Source organism: Gouania willdenowi, chromosome 4 (assembly GCF_900634775.1).
Source record: "Gouania willdenowi chromosome 4, fGouWil2.1, whole genome shotgun sequence".
Lineage (NCBI taxonomy): Eukaryota > Metazoa > Chordata > Actinopteri > Blenniiformes > Gobiesocidae > Gouania > Gouania willdenowi.
The window spans coordinates 13052106-13071762 of NC_041047.1; the positions used below are offsets into that span (position 1 = coordinate 13052106).

Consider the following 19657-nt stretch of genomic DNA (forward strand, 5'->3'; position numbering starts at 1 on the left):
CAAAATCTAATTAAACAAACTGAGCAAGGAGGAAGGAAAATAATGTATCACACATGTAAAAATGCAAAATATTTAGCTGAGAGGCGAAATCAGTGTCTTCGATGCCAGGACTGCATCATACATATGTGTATATACATATGTGTATTTCAGTAGAAATTTAAAAAATCAATGAGTGAATCAGAGTTAGTTTCTCAAAGGCTGAACTACGACGGTTAATTTAATTAAGCTTCCAAAAGCCAAGAGTCACTTATTGATCGATAAAACTCACAATTAAATAAAATAATTTCAAGCTTGGTTCAAAGCCTATAGGTCAGTATACCACACACAACACGAGTTACTTAATAATAATAATAATAATAATAATAATAATAATAATAATAATACATCAATTTTATGTAGCGCTTTTTTGGAAACTCAAAGTCGCTTCATTACTTCATTATCTTGGTTTTACTTTTATATTCAGCTACGTTTGAAACAATTAGGTTTACTCTGAACTGATCACCACCCATACTTAACCCTTGATCTTAGCTGGTTTATTTGAACAAGGCTTAGCTTGGCCTTCACTACAGTTACTTATTATTCACCTGTGTGGCTTTTACTGCCACCTTCTGACAAAGAGGACTATTTTCATTGTTTTTTACTCATGATGTACATTAAAAATACCTAAGCTCAGCAACATTGAAAAAAATATTTACTTTTTGGACACAGTTACGCAGGGCGGAGCTATGGGTGGGCCTGGATAGGCACAGGCCCACCCAGATTGACAGATTGCCCACCCAGTGAGATCCATGAAAAAAAAAATTATATATTCTGTGAATTAAGAGCTTTGTTCTAGATTTATTAGACAACTTTCGATGTAAAATCTGCAGCATAAAGGAGTATAACCTTCAGCACTGTAGTTGTTTAGTCCCGTAGTGGATGTTCTTCCTGGTTCCGTTCCTGCTGTGTTTCTTCCTCTGAGACTCTTCCTTTACAGGTCAGTACTTGGTTAAAGTCACCATAAATGAAAGTCTTAAGCTTTGTGTTGCTTATAAAAGAAGCTGTAGGTAATGTTGTGATGATTTGTGTAGCTTTTGAACCATTTTGTAGAGGTTTAATAAACCGCAACAGTGAAAATGAGTGGCACTGATAATACAGCGAAGACCTTGAAAAGCATCCTTAACAATTCCAATGAAAGCAATATTTGTTGTATTTTAGATTTTAGTTACAGGCCAATATAATTCAAAACCAATATCGCATTGGGACACCCTTATGTGAGAATAAACTTTTTTCTTTTTATACTCATTGATCTTGTTCAGTGATGGAAATATCACTGGGTTAAGTGATTGGGACAGGGCATCTCAGGCAGCAGCTTAAAATATGCTGTAATGTATCTGTCAGGATTAAGATGGACCTGACAGAGTCATGAGTGGTCAAGGGTCAGGGGGAGTAAAGACTGGGTTACATCTATATACTAAGCTTCTGTGACTCTTGACTGTATAACTCTGTATAACTGAGAGGCCAGAGTTTGTTGAGTAAACTCCAAAGTTGGGTCAGTGCCGTACATGCTACAATCTGACTAGAAAATAAGGAAGGAATACTCGACCAGATGAATGTTCATTTATGACATATCACTTGTAGGAAGTTTGGCCTGCACTTCTGGTGAGTTGTCTAAAAAATGGCACATGTACTATACACTACAAACTCAATGAGTACATACTGTCTACTATATATTAACAGTATGATTAGTGTGATGACTGATGGTGACCCTGCCTACTGAATTATACTTCCAAGTTTCCCAAGATGCATTTGGAACCTACAATGACAAAACCCTGAAGCACACTGAGGCTAAATATCTCTGTTGATTCTCCACCTTTGAAAGTTATGAAAACATTTTAAGTGAGAAAGTGACCAAGTAGAATATCAACATGTGGTCATTTGATCCATAAAACTCACGTATACACATTTCATGCTGACATTTTGGAGATTTTTGGAGACCCGCCTTTGTGCTACTAACAGAACTTCCTGTTAACTTCAAAACAAGAGCCCTGTTTAAAAAATGGTTAAAAAAGACTAATGTAAAACAAGACGAGATACTTTTTTTTTTTTTTTAAAGGAGATGTTGAATTTTTAGCTTGAAGTCGGTCCCTGGACAATTTTTTATGTTCCGCTCGAATGCATCATGAAGCGGTTGAGTATGACTAGTGTGCCCACCGTGCATGCTTCATAAATGTCCCACTATAGTATACATCCGGGTATTTCTCATGTACTTATTTCTTTGCATACTATCTCATGCAAACGCACTACAAACTTATTATGAGTAGTACGTGATTGTGCAATTTTGTAGTACGTGATGATGCAATTTTGAACACAGCCATAGAATTTAGTTTGCCGTGTGCCACCAACGAAATATTGTAGTAACACTTCAAACCATGGCTATTCTAACCTGCTGTCCTTAAGGGTCCAACATTATGCAATTTTTCACCCATCTCCATTTGTTCTAACAACATAGTATTTGAGGTTTATTTTCCCAAACTCGGCTGTTTTCCACAGTTTTAGCCCTCTGAAAAGTCACTTTCTGAGCAGTTCTAAAAATGGCTGTTTTGGGCCTACTTATGCATATTCAGGAGTGGGCGTGTCTGTAGACGTAAACTTCATGCCTCGCTCTTGCGAGGGTGATCAGTGATCTCCAAAGTGATTTTATTTTGCTATCCACTCACTGTTGTTATTGTTTTCAGCCAAAAAACTGCACATTACAGTAAAACACAAGGCTTTTTAAGCGGCTATTGTGATTGTGAGTCTGTCTCAGCGCTGCTTCAGGGTGTGTGTTCATCTCAGCAGCAGCAGCGGGATCATTCAGCTGCTTCAAACACTCACTGGATGTTAAGCTGCTTACGTGCTTAATCACTTTCTTCTCCTCCTCATCTCTATTAAATACATGAATAGTGCATTTAAGGTGATAATCATTTGTTTTGTCCAATCGCTGCATCGCATTGGGTCACAAACACGTCAGATCAAGTCAAAGGTGATACGAGGCGATATAACGGATGCTAAAAATGGAACTGCTCCCTGGGCGCTACACCGTTGCTGCCCACTGCTCCTCAGGGAGGGGTTAAATGCAGAGAACACATTTTGTGTATGGAGCTATATGACAATGTAGTATAATTTATGTTCTATATTAAACCGCAGTGTTTGTTTTAGCTGTGAGGTAGTTTGAGAGGGAGGAGCTCACATTCTTACTGGGTAGGAAGAGCCAGGATCGTCAGGAGTAGGTGTTTCCGCTAAGTGATGTCAAGTAGTGAGAAAAATCCAACTTGCCCGTTTGGAACTGACTTTTTACAAAATGTGGAATAACAAGGGAGGGAGGAAACAGATCTTTTTCAACTTTGACCTTCTGAATGAGGCTAAAGGGATGCATATCACTGTAGCAAAACCATTATAATTTTTTTGTTTTTTTATAATACTGTCCCTTTAAGGGTTGTAGTGCTGCTTCAGAAGGTTCTCCTGCTCCATCACATTTGATTCCAAAATATATTAGATTCAGATTGGAGGATTGTATTCCTGTTTTTTAAACAGGCAAATATTTATTTTCTTTCTTTCTTACATTTTCATTAATAAATGTGTGTGTTCTTCATTTTTAGAATAACAAACAACTTGTATTCCATGCACTAAAGACAGACAGGTTACAGCACAAGCCTCCAAAGCAGAGGAATCTACCATGTTTTAAAACCTCCCTTCTTTATGGTACAGTCCCTAAAGACATGATATGTTGCTTTCAGGTGTAGTAGGAAATTCAAACGACGATCATTTTACTTTAAAAACAAACAAAAAAACAAGCAGAACCAAACTCAGACTCGGAATAGCTAATCTAGCACAAGACAAGTTTATAAAAAGACAGAATTTTAATGACAGTTTTTGTTTCGATGGTATTTGATGTGATCAAATGTATGGAGCTATTTAAAGCTTTTTACAATATTAGCCACATTCACCCATTCACAACCTAATGGTAATGGAAAGACAAGGTTTCTGGTCTGGATTTGTATTTAATGTGTTTTAATCCTCTGATACGTTCATATAAAGTCTGGTGAAACAAAATATAATTAATGAAAAAATATGTATTGTATGGTTGCATTTATATAAAAGAAATTTTCATAAACTGGATGCTTCTCTTCTGTATACCCTTTGTTTGCAGAAGCATATATTTCAGCTGACTTATTGGACACCTGTAGTGTATATCACTGCACTAACACAATATTTTAAAAGTCATAAATGCAAAATGGAACATGAATTTTCAAAAATATTGTGAAATACAATCAGATGAACTGTTTTATTTTGAATGTTGTTTACATTTTCTGTCTTTTTGTCATCACAAAACACACGACATATATGCAAAATGTTCAAGACAAGCTCACAACATTGCCTCTACAGGTTTTTCAGTGTAAAATGCGAATGTAACGAGCTTTCCTGAACGCTACACAAAGATTTAGCGGCCCAACAATGTTGCCAGGTGTGGCATATTTCCGATTAGATGTAAAACCTTTTTCATTGGCCAAAAGGGGCTATTTAACGACTTGACATGACAAAATTGAATGAAACAAAATGCAATAAAGATAACAAGCAAATAATGAATCAAGTATTTTTGGAAACGCTTCCATTTACGATTTTTTTACTAAACAATCTAGCCAATGTAGCCTACAGGCAAAACATGTAAATAAGTAAATAGTATGTTGTTATGTATGTAAAGAATGCCAGAAGACAGGGTCAAAACGTTTTACCAAAAGTTTAAGACAAAATAATAAAAAAGTCAAATAGAATAGAAAAGTCAAAAAACTAAAAATGTACCTTTTTTTCATTATAATTAAACTTTTACATGTCAAATATATTTTACTTGTTGTTATTTCATATTTAATTTCCAATGTTTTTTTTTGGTAGCAATACGCCTTAATTTTTGAAGAAGGAGAAGGAGGAGGAGGAGAAGAAGAAGAATGATCGTTTTGGCGCTTTTTTCCCTCCTCAGTCATGGGGCGGGGAATCATCTGTTGTATCTGGCAACGCGATTGCCCACACGGGCTAATACACGCAGCCAGCAGCCACTGTTTGTCCGGGACCAGGTGAGCTGCTGTTTGTACCGGCGGGTCAGCATTAACACTGAATAGCATCAGTACCTCACCATGGGGCCGATATTACCGAAACAGGAACCGGACTGGACATGGGAGCGGAGGGTGTGAGAAGTAACACGGACCGGTGGAGAGACAAAAGGACCCGCCGAGGACTGCAGACGATGCTTTGGGAAGGACAAGAAGAAGAAGAAGCGGGCTTCCCTTCGACCCGGGTTCCAGTTTTTTAAAAACCACCACAAACTTATGCCCGAAATCAGTCCAGCATGTCGGACCCGAGCCAGTGGTCTGCCCTGCCGAGCCAGAACAAGTCCCGTTTTGTTCCTGGAGCTCTGCTGAAGCGGTCCAAAAGGTAACAGCCTCGCTTAAGATGAAGAAACGGGTTCAAACTAGCTAAGATGAAGAAACGGGTTTAAACTAGCGAAAATGAAGAAACGGGTTCAAACTAGCTAAAATGAAGAAACGGGTTCAAACTAGCTAACCGGCTCTATTTCGGATTAAAACTACATGCCAACACGGTCTGTGATGCTCTTTGTTCCAACTCTCCCACGTTGTATTGACTTATATTCACATTAGCAGTGGTGTTACTGTTGTTGTTATTGTTAAACGCAGGAATTTGTGTTTTTGCTGCAGATGAAGCTACTGGTACAGATTTCCAGTGTCTCCAGTTTCCTTTGTTACACATGCAAAGTTGGTCTTCATGTATAGCTTTACAAACCAGGCCAAGCTTTTAACACCCAAACCTAATAATAATAATAATAATAATAATTCTGCCAAACATGCTTCTTCTTGGCTCCTTACTGTATATACTAATGCTGATGCTAACTGACTGGAGGCTTGGCCTGTAACAGCAGTGCCTTGTTTACTGTGAGATAAGTGGAGATAGAAGCTGCATCTGTTGGCTGTCTGATAGCAGTCTTTGACCAGGATCAGTGGATTACAGAATATATCTTCAAGTCTGCCTCATTGTTTTTCACTTTTAGATTATATTTTAGACCTGAAATAGCTAAAGATAACTTATTATCATGAAGATTTAAGAATGGAATGAAACGGCACTGCATGTAAATGGATAAAAGCTGCAAATTCGGACTGAGTGATTAGAAATAGAAGATTAAGATTTGGAATGTCCAGATACAACTTTTTCACTTCTGATACAATACCGATATTGCAGCTGATATTACATGTTGGTCGATGCCGATACTTAAATTCTAGTGTGGATTGTATAGAAAAGGCTTTTTTAAGTGATATTATTCAAACAGAAAACAATATTCAACAGTAGGTACTGGGAAAAATTGACCCATTTATTATTAATCAATGGGTTACACACAAATTGTAACCTTACTCATAAGAATATTCTCCAATTGAAGGAAATTAACAACAAACTTGAATACCAAAAATAAAAATAACCTCATTAAATCCAATAAAAACAAAATGTCATATCAGAGATTTTAGATACAGGCTGTTACGATCTGATACTCAACGTTTGTTTTTGTTGTTGTTTTTTTATTTTTGTTTTTTTTGACACCCCTAATTGTGATGGTTATTCCTAAGCTAAAGTTTATAGGTATTTGTTTTTTAAAAAAAAACCCAACTTGGAACCAACAGGAATCCAGTAACTTCTTGATGCAAAGATACTTTTAGCTTCTAAGATGCAAGTGGGAGGACAGAGTAGGATGTTTGTTGAACTGTGTTACCAGGGTAACAGCTAATCGTCCATTTGATGGTGTTGGTAAATATATTATTTGGAGACGTCGCACTTGGAATTGAAGCTTGTTGTGGCTAACTGCTGCTTCCTTTCTCATATCTACTAGCAAGAACTCGAACGTAAATACACTTTTAATCGGGCTGCATAGTTACTTTTTATTGACTTCACTGCTACCATGATTTACCACTGCAAACTCTTACATTAGGTTTGCTGGTTCACTGTCCCTAATCAATCCATTTATTAATCCAAATGCTAGCTTGAGCCACATGCACTGCTTTGTTGTCCAACGTTTTGCAGTTCTTCACAGTCTTCCTGGTGGATAGAGGCTGTGCTCGAAATGGCATATTCTATAAACTCAATGAGTATATACTGCCTGCTATATACTATTATTATGGTTAGGATGATGACCGTTTCCAGTCAAGAATACTTCCAAGTTTAACAAGATGCGTGAGGCTAAATATCTTTGTTGATTTGCCACTTTTGAAAGTTCTGAAAACATTTTAAGCAAGAAAGTGACCAAGTAGAATATCAACATGTGGTCATTTGATCCATAAAACTCGCAAATACACATTTCATGCAGACATTTTGGAGATGTTCGGAGACCCACCATATTGCTACTGACTAAACTTCTGGTAAACTTCAAAACAAAACAAGAGTCCTATTTACCAAGGAAATGGTTGGTCGGCCAAGACTATGGCTCACGTAGCGATTAGTCGACAAAAAAAAGAAAAAAACGGAAAATGAATGAGCAGGTGCAGAGGAGGACGAGGAGAAAGATGGAGATCTGCTCCTTTCTTACTGCAGGGTGAGCCCAAACACCTTGCTCCAAGTTGATGACGAATTTGACCCGGCACTGAGCTGGAGAAGCCGCGCCTCCAGGAAGCTCTGCCGTGATTAACATGTAAACTGACACGTCCTCCGGCCCTACGTCACCGCGTGGGGAGGAAGAAGTTGGTGTCCCGTCTATAGACACGCCCACTCATGAATATGGCTAACTAGGCCGCAAATCAGCCTTTGTGTAGATTTGCTCAGAAAGTGACTTTTCAGAGGCTAAAACTCTGGAAAACAGGCAAGTTTGGGAAAATAAACCTCAAATAATATGTTTTTGGGGTTCTTAGAACAAATGGAGATGGGTGAAAAATAGTGCCAGATATAGTGGCTCTATTTACATAATCCATTTATCAAATATAAGGATAATCCATGTTCTTGTGCAGATAAAGGATTGATTTACTGCATCATGGGGCAGTTGACTGACTAGTGTTCCCACCATCAATCATGGTATTTCTTGCGTACTCTATCTTTCCATACTATCTAATGTGAACGCACTACATACATATTATAACGTCAGTTAATATGTGATTTCAAATATAGCCATAATCTTTTTTAACAAGTCCTTGTCTGACCTCGGGAACATGTCCTAGATGGCTGTGCCTGGCACATCTCTAAAGAAGGGCAACCAGTTACTGTTCAAACCTGATGCCAAACCACCATAACCTGTTTGAATATATGAGGCAGAGCAGTGCCAAAAAATAACCTATCCCCACTGCTTGGTTCAAACTGCAACAACTCTTCTTTAGATGTTTACCAATCATTTGTCTTTTTTTCACTTAGGAAGACTTGATGACTTTTTTAATACAGTATTTCAATTCCAGCACATAGCACTGTAACATTGTGACAGATTAGAGAAAGACTGCTACAAGCAGATTTTTCTAAAAAAAAAAAATTTTTTGGATCATGCAAAAAATAAATAAAATGCAATTTTTTTTTCTGCATGTTTTGCTATAATCTATTTTTAAATAAAATCAGATACATGCCCATTTCGCACTTTGTAATATTAAAAAATCCTGCAGCAGTGAATCAACCAATCTTTTGCTCCATTTATTTTCATTAGGCCTATTCTCAGAAGTGTTCCAGCCTAAAGCAGCTGTTCAATTTTTAGAAATGATGCAATTGTTGGCTGTTTAGCTTTGTGAAAGACATCAGTGTTTTTGTTTTTTCTGTAGTGCACACAACACACCCACACTAAAGAAAAACACTGTCTTAGACATCTGTGGTACATGCTTAGCCTGCTGTTGCTGATTGCTACACACACACACACGCACGCACACACACGGGTGCCTGTTGCCAGCAGACTTTTCCTCTCAGTGGTTTGGCTCTCATTGCTGCTCCGTCTTTATCATAGTTTGCCTTGCACTCGGCTAAAGATTAGCGTTTTAGTTACGTCAACATTTTTAGGCAAATCTCCTCTGAGGGAGGAAATGATCTAAGGCGGTCGGGTTAAGTCTCAGCTAGCAGAGACATACTGTAGACATCACTTTCATAAGTATATTATAAAGCCTCACCTGTCCTAGACTAGCAAGCAAATATTAGTTTTTAACTCCTGTGAGGAAACAACTAAATAAATACAATTAAAAGGTAGATTTAAGTTGTAATGACATGGATTATTCTGACTGCTCCTTTTTAATTATTTTTTGAGCAATTTTCAGTGTTTGGGGTGTTTTAGGCAGTGTTTAATGCAGCCAGGACAGGAGGGTGAAGAGCGGTGCACCTAATAAGCGCTCCCCGGAACATTTCCTCATAAAAAACGTTCCTTGTCTCACAGTGACTGCGTTTCATGTTGATTCTGTCCATTTCGGTTTTTAACTGTTTTCATTGGTCCCGTCCGCAATTCCGTCAACGTGGATTTTACAGAGCCCTATAATATGTGTGAAAGTTGTTTTTAAAGTTTAATTTTGCTTTGGTCAACCTTACTGATGTTTTCCTGTCTATAAGACTCTCAGAGCCTTTTCCTGTACTTCATGCTAATGCAAATATTGGTGGCTAATATTTTTGGACTGAAGGATTACATCTCAATCTAAAATGTATCAATTCGATTCTCCAGCATCCAAATTGGCTCTCAAAAAAAAAAGGAAAAGTGAGCCATTGTGTAAGTTACCTACTAATTCAGTTGTAGATAACTCAGCCTCTCCAAATACACAAATTCAATGAAACTCTACAATATTTGCCGGGACTCATTTTTAAACGCTAAATCATTCTGAAATCCTGCAATTTTCCTCAATTTATTCCACAACATTTTTCTAAATTGAATGAAAATTGGTCACACAATCAAGGAAATTTAAAGTGAAGGTTCTGCTGGAACTGACATAGTTTATGTAACATTTATGCACTTGAACTCAGGGACATTAATGTTGAAATAGCTTGTTTTCTCTGCCTGTATTCTGTGGTTTACTTGAGATCAAATGGGTCCATATTTGGCTACTAAAGTAAAATTAGTTTGACACCACTGATCTAGAGAAATCAGATTAGCAAGATGGAACTACTTGGATAACTGGGATTCATAAAACAATATAAATGATCAGGAATAGCCAGGCCCGACGAGTTAAACACCGCACGTGCCCATGCCCATGTTTATCTGGTGTTTTCAAAACAGCTAAAGCTGCAGCGTGTAACCGGAGCTCCTCACGTTAGGAGTAAAAAATAGTCCCTGAAAACTGAGTCGACCTAGCATTTGTAATAATATCGGCCATAGATATTTTTGAATGTGTTGTTGTCAACAGTTTGTGAAAACCACACGTTTATCTTCAACTGAAATCAAACTGAAACCAGTTACATTTGTTTACCTGTAGTAATCTTTGAGTGCAACTGAAGCAGATGTGTTTCAGTCCCATTTAGTGTTCAACAAGAGGCACAGTTTTAGAGGATCACAGTCTGCTACTTTAGAGGTCAAGTGTTGTCTTAATCTGCCCAGTGTTGCACTGTCATGAGGCTTTTGTGTCTGCAAGCTGCTGCCTGGCAAATACACACACACACACACACACACACACACACTTGAAAGGATTAACTTTGTGAGTCAAATGTGTAATTATTGGCTTATCAAGTTAGTCAACATTGCACCAAGTTATTTGTTTACACTACTTTATCTAATTGCCAAACTCTGAACAAAGACAAACAGAAAATATTGCAGAGCTCATTTGATTGTAGGGCTGGGCAATATATCAAGTTTTCTATTTTGGCAATATAGAAAATGTGCAATATCGCCTATATCGATATATATATATATATATATATATATACAGTATATGCTGGTTGTTAATAAATGTCTCAGTCCCAATGTGTGTTTTTTGGTTTGTATGTTGTTCTTGGATTTTTGTTGTCCTATTGTGTGTTTTTTCTTCTATTGTTTATTTTTTTTCATTTATGTATTTTTGTTGTCCCATTGTACAATTTTTCTCTTTTTGTGTCCTTTTTTGTAATTTTGTTGTTCTTTTGTGTATTTAATTTGTAAGTGTGGCATTTTGCGTCAGCAAATTTAACCCAGAATTGTCTTTCTGGTAAGACTTTATTTGAATTAAAACGATCACGATTTATATTGTATATTGCCATTTTGAGAAAAAAAATATTGATATGAATTTTGGTCCATATTGCACAGCCTTATTTGATTGTGTTTACATTCAGCTTTTAAACCTGCTGAACATAGATACAATCTCACCAGGAGGTTGTATGATTGACAGTAACAAAAATATTTCCATTTCAGTTTTGTAAATAAAATGTATTATATAAATATCCCACATTGCAATGCAATGATGTTATCCATGTAAATCAGTAAAAATACAAATCAAGTTGGTCAGAGAGGCTGGTTGGTAATATAAAGGAAATAAATGTAAATGCAATGCAAAAAGCTGTCTGGAATGTCATGGATTTGAATCTGGACTTTGCTCCAGTTGCACTCAGCTTCCTTTTGGTAGTAGTTGCTGTTCTGTGAGCACGTTTACGTTAAAGGAATATACTGTACCTCCTCCATATGCGGTGACTTGTAGTGACTGTGTGCAGACATTTAAGATTCTGTAGGTGTTGTAAAACTAAAAATTTGGTTATTAGGAACAGGACATGTTTGCGGCTTAATGAGATGTTGAAGCTGTGTAGACAGTCTCATGGATTTAAACTTGAACGACTACAACAAACAGCCGAAAGATGCTTACTTTGGGATAATCAAATTCTCTTACTGTGGAAAGCACCAAAGGCAAGGCAAATGTATTTGTATAGCACATTTCATACACAAGGCACTTCAATGTGCTTTACAGGTGAAACAGAAAACATTTAAAAGTTGAATCAATAAGAACATTAAAATCAGCAGTAATAACATTTAAAATAATTGATAATCAACCTTATTGTTCTGTAGAATTTGTCCTAAAGGAAGCATATAAAGGCTAAACAGAAGGGGTCCAAGAACAGAGCCCTGAGGAACCCCACAGGACATTGGTTATCTGCCAGTTTAAAAGTTTCGAATGCTTACAAAATTGGCACTGTCTGATCCGAGGGCTGTAATATCAACATTTATGCCAGCATTGAGAACAATGGCCAATCTGAACGTTAATACAGGAAAGAATAAAGGGTGTTTTTGTCACTCTGTGTATTTTTGTTGTCATTTTGTGCATTTTTCTGCAACTTTGTGTGTTTTTTGTAATCATTCAGTCTTTCTTTCCTTTAGGGGTTGCTCAAAATTAGACCGAGAACCACATGTGGCACCCTGGCCACCAGTTGTTCATATCTGGCCTGAGGCCTAATTTGTAAATCTGTGGTGAAGTGTGAACCTGTTTTTTCTTTTGCCTTTTACCTTTGTCTTTGTCATAAAACTGCACTGGATTCAGCGTTCTCTTTGATAAAAGCATGATACTCTCCCTTTACTAGAGCGTCATTTAATGAAGTCTGTAGACTATTGACCTCTTCTGTCTGTACATATGTTTCCTCAGTTGTCGCAGCAGCAACAGGAAGAGCCTTGGTGTGGGGACACCCTCGCCAACACTGTCTCGCCCACTTTCGCCCTTGTCACTTCACACAGGTAAGCTCTGATCAAATTCCATCAAGTACAGTTTATGATTGTCTGAGTCTCTGTGTTAGCTTGGGACAGATGACCTGCCCAAGCTGAACCAAGGGGAGCCGCGGGATAAGAGCTTTAATCAGGCTAAAAAAAGAAGACCCGGCCCAAGCCCAACAGAACACGGCCCGAACCCGTCTGACTCGAATGAAGCCGATGTTTCTTTAAGCCCGAACCCGTTACAACCAGAATCTATTCACAGCAGTGCGTGCGAATGTAGAGGGGAGTCAGCATCTATTGGTGCGTCTTTCTTGCGCTTACTGCGCAACGTCCAAACCTGCGGTATAACGATCGAAATTAAGCCCGAACCGTTGGCACAGAGTGACATGTGACGCACATACGCCAACACACACACACACACACACACACCTTGAAAAAAAATGTAAATTCCAACCCAGGAACATAAGCAAACTTTTCTTACATTTTTACTTTATATGTTTTTTGCATGGTGATAAATTAAGAAATGTGCAGATACATCAATTTAATAAAAAAATCCGCACAATTTAAATAAAATAATTAGAATCTGTATTTTAACTAATCTGATTTTTTAAAATACTGTATGATCTCTATGTAATTAAATTGAAAACAGTTAAGTGCATCATGACATCCCCATCTTTAATTTGAGTTTAGAAAAAAATTAATAAATCAGGATTCGAATCGAATCTTGGACCCAGTTGAATGGAAACATGGAAACACTGCAACTGAAGAGCCTCTCCGTGCAGCACATCTTTCTACAGTTATCCCCGAGATGATTGAATGCTTGAAAGCCATCAGCTTTAATTAGAAACTCATCCACATACATGTAAACAAACCCAAGTCTCCAGTGATTTCCACACCATAGCCAGCAGACTGAGCCTTATTATGGTCTGCTTTGTTTGCTTTGAAATGTTTAAGAACTATACTAACATGATAAATGTGGTCCAGTCTGGTTTGCTGGCTTATGCTGGGTGGTTTTTACAGACATGTCGTCAACCCAGTTTGGAAAATCTCTCCCTCTAAGTGGAATCATGTGGTGTTCCCTATTTCCTTGTTTCACAGGATTGTTATTTCAGTTGTGAACTCTATCTTAAAGTTAATTTTAGGTTTTGTCTTTCAGCTGCAAGCAGTCCTTTGGACAGTCCGCGCAATGTGTCGACCAGCGCCTGTCTCAATTTTCCATTTGCACGAAGGTAAGCCGCTGCTTGCGCTCCGCTGAGAGATTCATATTACTGCACAATTTTCTAAGAAAAATGTTTTTCTTCACAAGCCTGGGTTCTTAAAGAGGATATTTATTCTGTGCATAAGTAAATTATCTATTTTTCAAGAAATATCAAGTTTTTAAAAAAATCACAAAATAAATAATTTTGTTGCTTCAAATGATCTTAACTGTTCAGTGTGTCTTTAATTTCTAAACCTTTGCCAAAGTTTGGAATTTAGTGGTGCTCTGTAAGGCAGAGGTTTTCTCAAAAATGTTCCTTTAAACAATCTCTATATGGACAGATGAACGCAAAAACTTGATGGACAAAAAGTTAAAAAGTTATTTCAAAGCCAATCCTACAATCCATGGTTTCGAATTCAATTATTTTGTATTAAAACAACAAAAAACATATTTTAGCAAGAGCAGAGATTTTAACATACAAATATGCTTTTTTGTTTCTTTGTTTTTTAATGCACAAACTGGTGCTGCTTACACCAACATTAGAAGTTTTTTTTTGAGATGTATTAGATCAGCTTTGGTTTAAGAAGAAATAAAAATAAACATTGCTCATCTCAAATGTTGTTTACAATGAAATCTGTTTAAAATAGTTATTCCTCTGTGGTTTTCTTGTGTGTGCGGTAACAGTCAGATCTGAGGCTGACTCAGCCTGCAGTCCTCACACCTTTCTCATCCCTCAGAAGGATGAGTGCACACAGACAGAGGGTAGCCCCCAAGCACACTTTTCATCTGTGTTACCATGGCAACATGCATGTGTGGCCATACCTTTTAGGCCCTGATGAAGAGTCATTAAAGACTCATGAACAGTTCAGGTGTTTAATAGTCACTGACAGGTGAGCTGAATAATACATGGCACTGGCACACAGATAGTGTATGGTGGGAAAGGCTGGCTCGGGAAAATACTCTGCTTGAATAGCATGTCGCTAATAGCACAATATATTTTCTCCAATCTTGTATGGGTGTGTATGTGTAGGAAAAATCAATGTAGAAACTGTATGTTTATTAATCATACAGTTTGTATAATCTCCATGGTTTTAGGACTGTAGCTATGAATATTTTTTGCCTTTGAGTGCTATTATTTAGGTAATTAATTGGAAAAACCCTGTAACCCTGAAAACAGGAACAAGCGGGTCAGAAAATGAATGAATGGATGGATAATTGGGAAAATGGATAGTTCAGTAGACACTAAACTTGATGCACATGTTTCATCTTATTTTCATTCTCTGTTTTTATTATTTGCTACTGGTAATTTTTTTTTGGTAATAATAATAATAATTTTACAGCACTTTTCCAGAAACTTAAAGACATTTTACAGGTCGGATTAAAATAACATCAATACTAAATCAGAAAAACTAAAGAACATCAGTAAAAATAAAAAATAAGCAACAAACGGACATGAATGAATGAGTGGATGGTTAAATGTTAAAAGCGGAGTGAAACAGGTGTTTTTTGAGAAGTGATTCATTGTACGGTTTAGAGATAATACATTAACAACAGAAAGGACTCATAATTCAGACCCAGGCCGTGGCAGAAGTGAGATTGTCGTACAAATCCTCCGATAGAATTTGTACCCTCTAATCTTCACTTTTGGAAGGAACAAAAGCTGGCATGCAGGGCTGGGCTGTCGGGACTCATCCCTCAGCTGAATATCAGAGGTCACAGGGTTACACATGTGTGACTGAAAACTCACTAAAACTCTGCCCTTCTTCCTCTCTTTCTCTGCTGCTGTGATCGTTTCAGTCACTTGGCACGTGCTGACAGGTATCTCCTCTGTTCCATTCTTGAATGATGTGCTTTTGCTAAAGAAATTAAGTTAATGGATTTGATTAAGTTTAAAACGTCTCAAATTATGTATAAAGCTAAATACAGAACACTGCCAAATATTTATTAGGATTTTTTTTTAAGTAGACAAGGGGAGTATGATTTGTGGGGGGAATTGAACATTCTGGACAACTTTGAAAAGCATCTGTTTGTGGGGTATCCCTTTGGAACGGTGTTAATATTAAACTTAAAAGTTGTAACAACATAAACATTTTTTTTTATAAGCAAATCTTGTTAGATCGATACAAAGACTAGAATCTTATGGGTAGGTGGACATGTAGATGTAATTTCAGTAGATAGGCCTATGAATGCATGTTTTTGTCTATATTTGTGTGCATATTGTTGGGTATATATATATATATATATATATATATATATATATGCATTTTGCTCAAATGTCGGATTCATTTTGTTCTTATTTTGTGAAATAGCTTGGAAGTAGGGCCAGGACTAGCGTTGCCCCTTCTCAAACATTGCTGGGGCCCTTTTTTTTTTTAAGTGAGCAATGATTGGTATACAGTATAGTATATATTGTTTGAGATAAATCAATAATACAAAGCCTTTCTTTCAAAGAATTCTGAGCAATTACCTAGATGGGTTTGAAAGATTTGTATTAAAAAGAAGCAGCTTTGTTTGGATATTTTTTTAATGAATTGATCAGTTAAACACTAATTTCATGCTCCTGTAGTCACAGCATTCTTCTACCATCTCTAAGCCCTTTTACATACGATGCTAACTAATGCTTTACATGCTGCGGCTTATGTAACACGTGTGTTCATTTCTCTCAGAGCGGAGGGCCGGCGGTGGTCCCTGGCGTCCCTCCCATCATCTGGCTATGGAACCAATCCCCCAAGCTCTACTGTGTCAGTAAGTGGCCCTGAAAAAAATACACTGCTGCCACTCCCTCTCTGGTCGATAGACGGTCGTGCCCAACTCTAACACCTCACTGAACTCAAATAGCACATTAGTTTATGCAATGAGGGGCGGCGGCAAGAGCCAAGATGACAAACCGCTAATTGTTTTTTTTTCACCGTCTGCCTTAGTGAGTCACTCATCAGTCTGTCACTTACCCAGTGTCAGTATTACACGCTGTGTAAGTAGATGTAGCCCAACTAGACAAAGGAAGGTTTAAGTAGTTCTCTTACCTGCTGTACCAGATCCAGACATTTTAATACACTACAAATTAACAGTGAGTTTAGAACGGCCACGTTTTCACCTCTGTTTTTATGATGTCATGGGAATACATTTTTCCACATTATCCAATAGATTTCTTACCCTTTGCACAACAACCGTCTGTGATACCCTCGATAACAGTGTCAGCATAGGTGAAGACAGTTCTAGATGAATTATGTGATGTTATAGGAAAATATTAGATTTAGCCAGTGGTTTTCAAAATGAGTGGTTTGCTTTTTTTTTCTTTCCCAAGTATTTTTATTGAGTTTCATATAGTATATTTTTTACATATATTCTTCTCAAGGTACACATACAACCCATTTTTATTATTTTTCAAACACAAAAACATCACACACTGTACACCCCCAACACACACAGACACACACACACCAATATATACTGTATATACATACACAAATAGAAATAAAGTAATACCAATAATAACATTAAACTGTATACGTGTGTGTGTGTGTGTGTATATATATATATATATATATATATATATATAAACGCATACATATACACACAAAAAATAATAATAGCAAGACAACAAAATTATATCAAACAGGTACCGTAAACAAAGCAGTGGAAATACACAGAAATAATAATTAAATTTAGATATACTGCCTGTTAAAAGGAAGTTTATAAATGCTTGTTCATGTTATTATGAATTTTATATTTTGATAGTACTATGAGATGACCTTTGTTGTAATTTGTGCTATAAATAAAGATTGATTTGATACAAAGGAATTGCAGTGTGTTCCAAGTTGGTCTGTACAACGCCTTAATATCCTGTTACACAAAAGTGTCAAATAGACATTAGTCTTCCAAAGATGACATATTATTGACTAAGGAGAGAAAAGGCCCCCAAGTCTTACTAAAATTGTCTGAACAACCTCTTATGCTGCATTTAATTTTCTCTAATTAAGTGAAGGACATTAGATCTTTCAACCAAGACTTAGAAGGTGGAGGTTTTTGATTCTTCCAGTGAAGTAAGATTTGTCTGCAGGCCAAAAGTGAGGGAAAGGATTACATCAGCATTAAATAATACGATTTACAGATGGGGAAGAACATCTGGGGATTGTGTCAATATATACACAATATAAACATTGTCTAATTTACTGTTATTTTCCTACTGATCAATAGGGGTGGTGAAATTACTTTTTTTTTTTTAAACTGAAGATTATGAAATCATTCAATTTCCAAATATTGATTATTTAATTTGTTCCTGTGTGAAGGTTGAATTGAGACCACTCCTTTAAACCGTAGTGTGAGTTGCTAATGCTTAGTGAGGGGAAAGGTCTGCCATGTGGAGCTATTGTTTAGAAGTTTATTGGTGAGTCCCGGCTCTATCCCAGAGGTCAGCAGGGACAATGGGGCCCCTTAGTGGACCACTTTACCCTCTTTTTACTGCGCCAAGTAAAAGGCTTCACAGATGCTGCCTCACTGGCTCTCCTCTGTTTATGACACGTGGGCTGCAAAATCAAGCAGATTGGCTGCGTTGCTTCAGTCGTCCTGTTTGGTTTAAATAGAGTTCAGCGTGTTCCTCAGTGGAAAGAACTCATTAGTGTAGGTACTGTCCGTCCTTGAAGGCTCCATCTTTTCTTTCATCATAACCTTTTCTAAACTTCAATGTTGTTGGTACAAATAAAACATTTTTTTTTTTTCAGTTTCGTTGAATTAATTGTGAACCAGTGCCTTCAAATGAGTGACATTTAAAGCTACATTTTCCTCATCTGTTGATCCTTCTTGTGTCTTCAGTCATCTTCCTCTTCCCAAGAGCGTCTTCATCAGCTCCCCTACCAGCCGACGCAGGACGAGCTGCACTTTCTCTTCAAACACTTTCGCAGCACAGACAGCATAACAGACGAGGATGGGAAGCCCTCACCAGTCATTCGGCCTCGGTCTCGGAGTCTCAGGTAGAGCATAGAAAAAAACTTCTAACCAACTGAGTCTTTCTCACTTAATCTCGTATTACACTGACCACCTTTTGCATTGGAACCACAATGATATTCACAAAGCATTATTCCTACAGGTGCAAGAATAATGCTGTTCACACCGGACACGGCACGAAATGTTTGCGTGGCCAATTGACATACAAATTTATTGGGATAGACGTGGTAAGAGGCAACTTCTTCTCCTGTTGGGCGGCGCGGTTTGATCCGTGCGGCAAGAGCATTGTCTGCGGCATGCGCGCTCCCGATTTTCCGTGTCAATCGTCATTTCCCTGAGTTGAAAATATGAAACTGCAGCGAATGTTTTGTGTGACGCGCAGACACGAAAGCCAATCAAAGTCCTTGTTGACAATGACGTCAGGCCGTCAACACGGACACCGGTCTTTTCACCCATTTCAGCATGGAGTAGAAAATAGTCGTGGTGGTGTGTGACCACCCGGAGCTCCAGGACATGGACAGTTTTTTTTTTTTTTTTTTTTTTTTTTTTACCGGGACTGGACCAGGAAGGATTTGCCGCAGCTCCTCAAGAAAACAGTGAAACTCACCGAGTTGGATGCGTCGCTGGTTAACCTGGTGAATTTCAGGAACGCCGACATCAAGCATTTTGACGGCACTTCAGCTTCCACAGAAAGTAAAGAGCATCAATTTTACTGGGTTCCTCCATAGTTGATGGTGAAAAGAAAGGGTGTGGTTGGCGGTGCCTTTATATTTGCTAATATGGGGAAACCGTTTTTCGATCCTGCGGAAACTTTCGTGCCGTGCCCTGTGTATATAATAAATGTATATTTTTTAGAGGTGGGAATCAGTTAAAAAGAATTGATGAATTAATTGCAAATC

At 37.6% G+C, this 19657-nt stretch overlaps 1 protein-coding gene across 3 annotated transcripts in view; it reads left to right on the top strand.

Annotated features, from left to right (window-relative positions):
- mast3b (microtubule associated serine/threonine kinase 3b) overlaps window positions 1-19657 on the top strand; it is a 45616-nt gene that overhangs the window by 6443 nt on the left and 19516 nt on the right. The window contains exons 1-6 of one of the 3 annotated variants that reach the window (XM_028443390.1): window positions 5022-5448; window positions 12552-12640; window positions 13773-13845; window positions 15612-15632; window positions 16481-16559; window positions 18627-18784. In XM_028443390.1, coding sequence (XP_028299191.1) covers window positions 5363-5448; window positions 12552-12640; window positions 13773-13845; window positions 15612-15632; window positions 16481-16559; window positions 18627-18784 — 506 coding nt within the window. In that variant the 5' untranslated portion in view covers window positions 5022-5362. Of the gene's footprint in view, window positions 1-5021; window positions 5449-12551; window positions 12641-13772; window positions 13846-15611; window positions 15633-16480; window positions 16560-18626; window positions 18785-19657 lie in introns of those variants that run through there. The other 2 variants (XM_028443388.1, XM_028443389.1) reach the window with 2 other exon arrangements.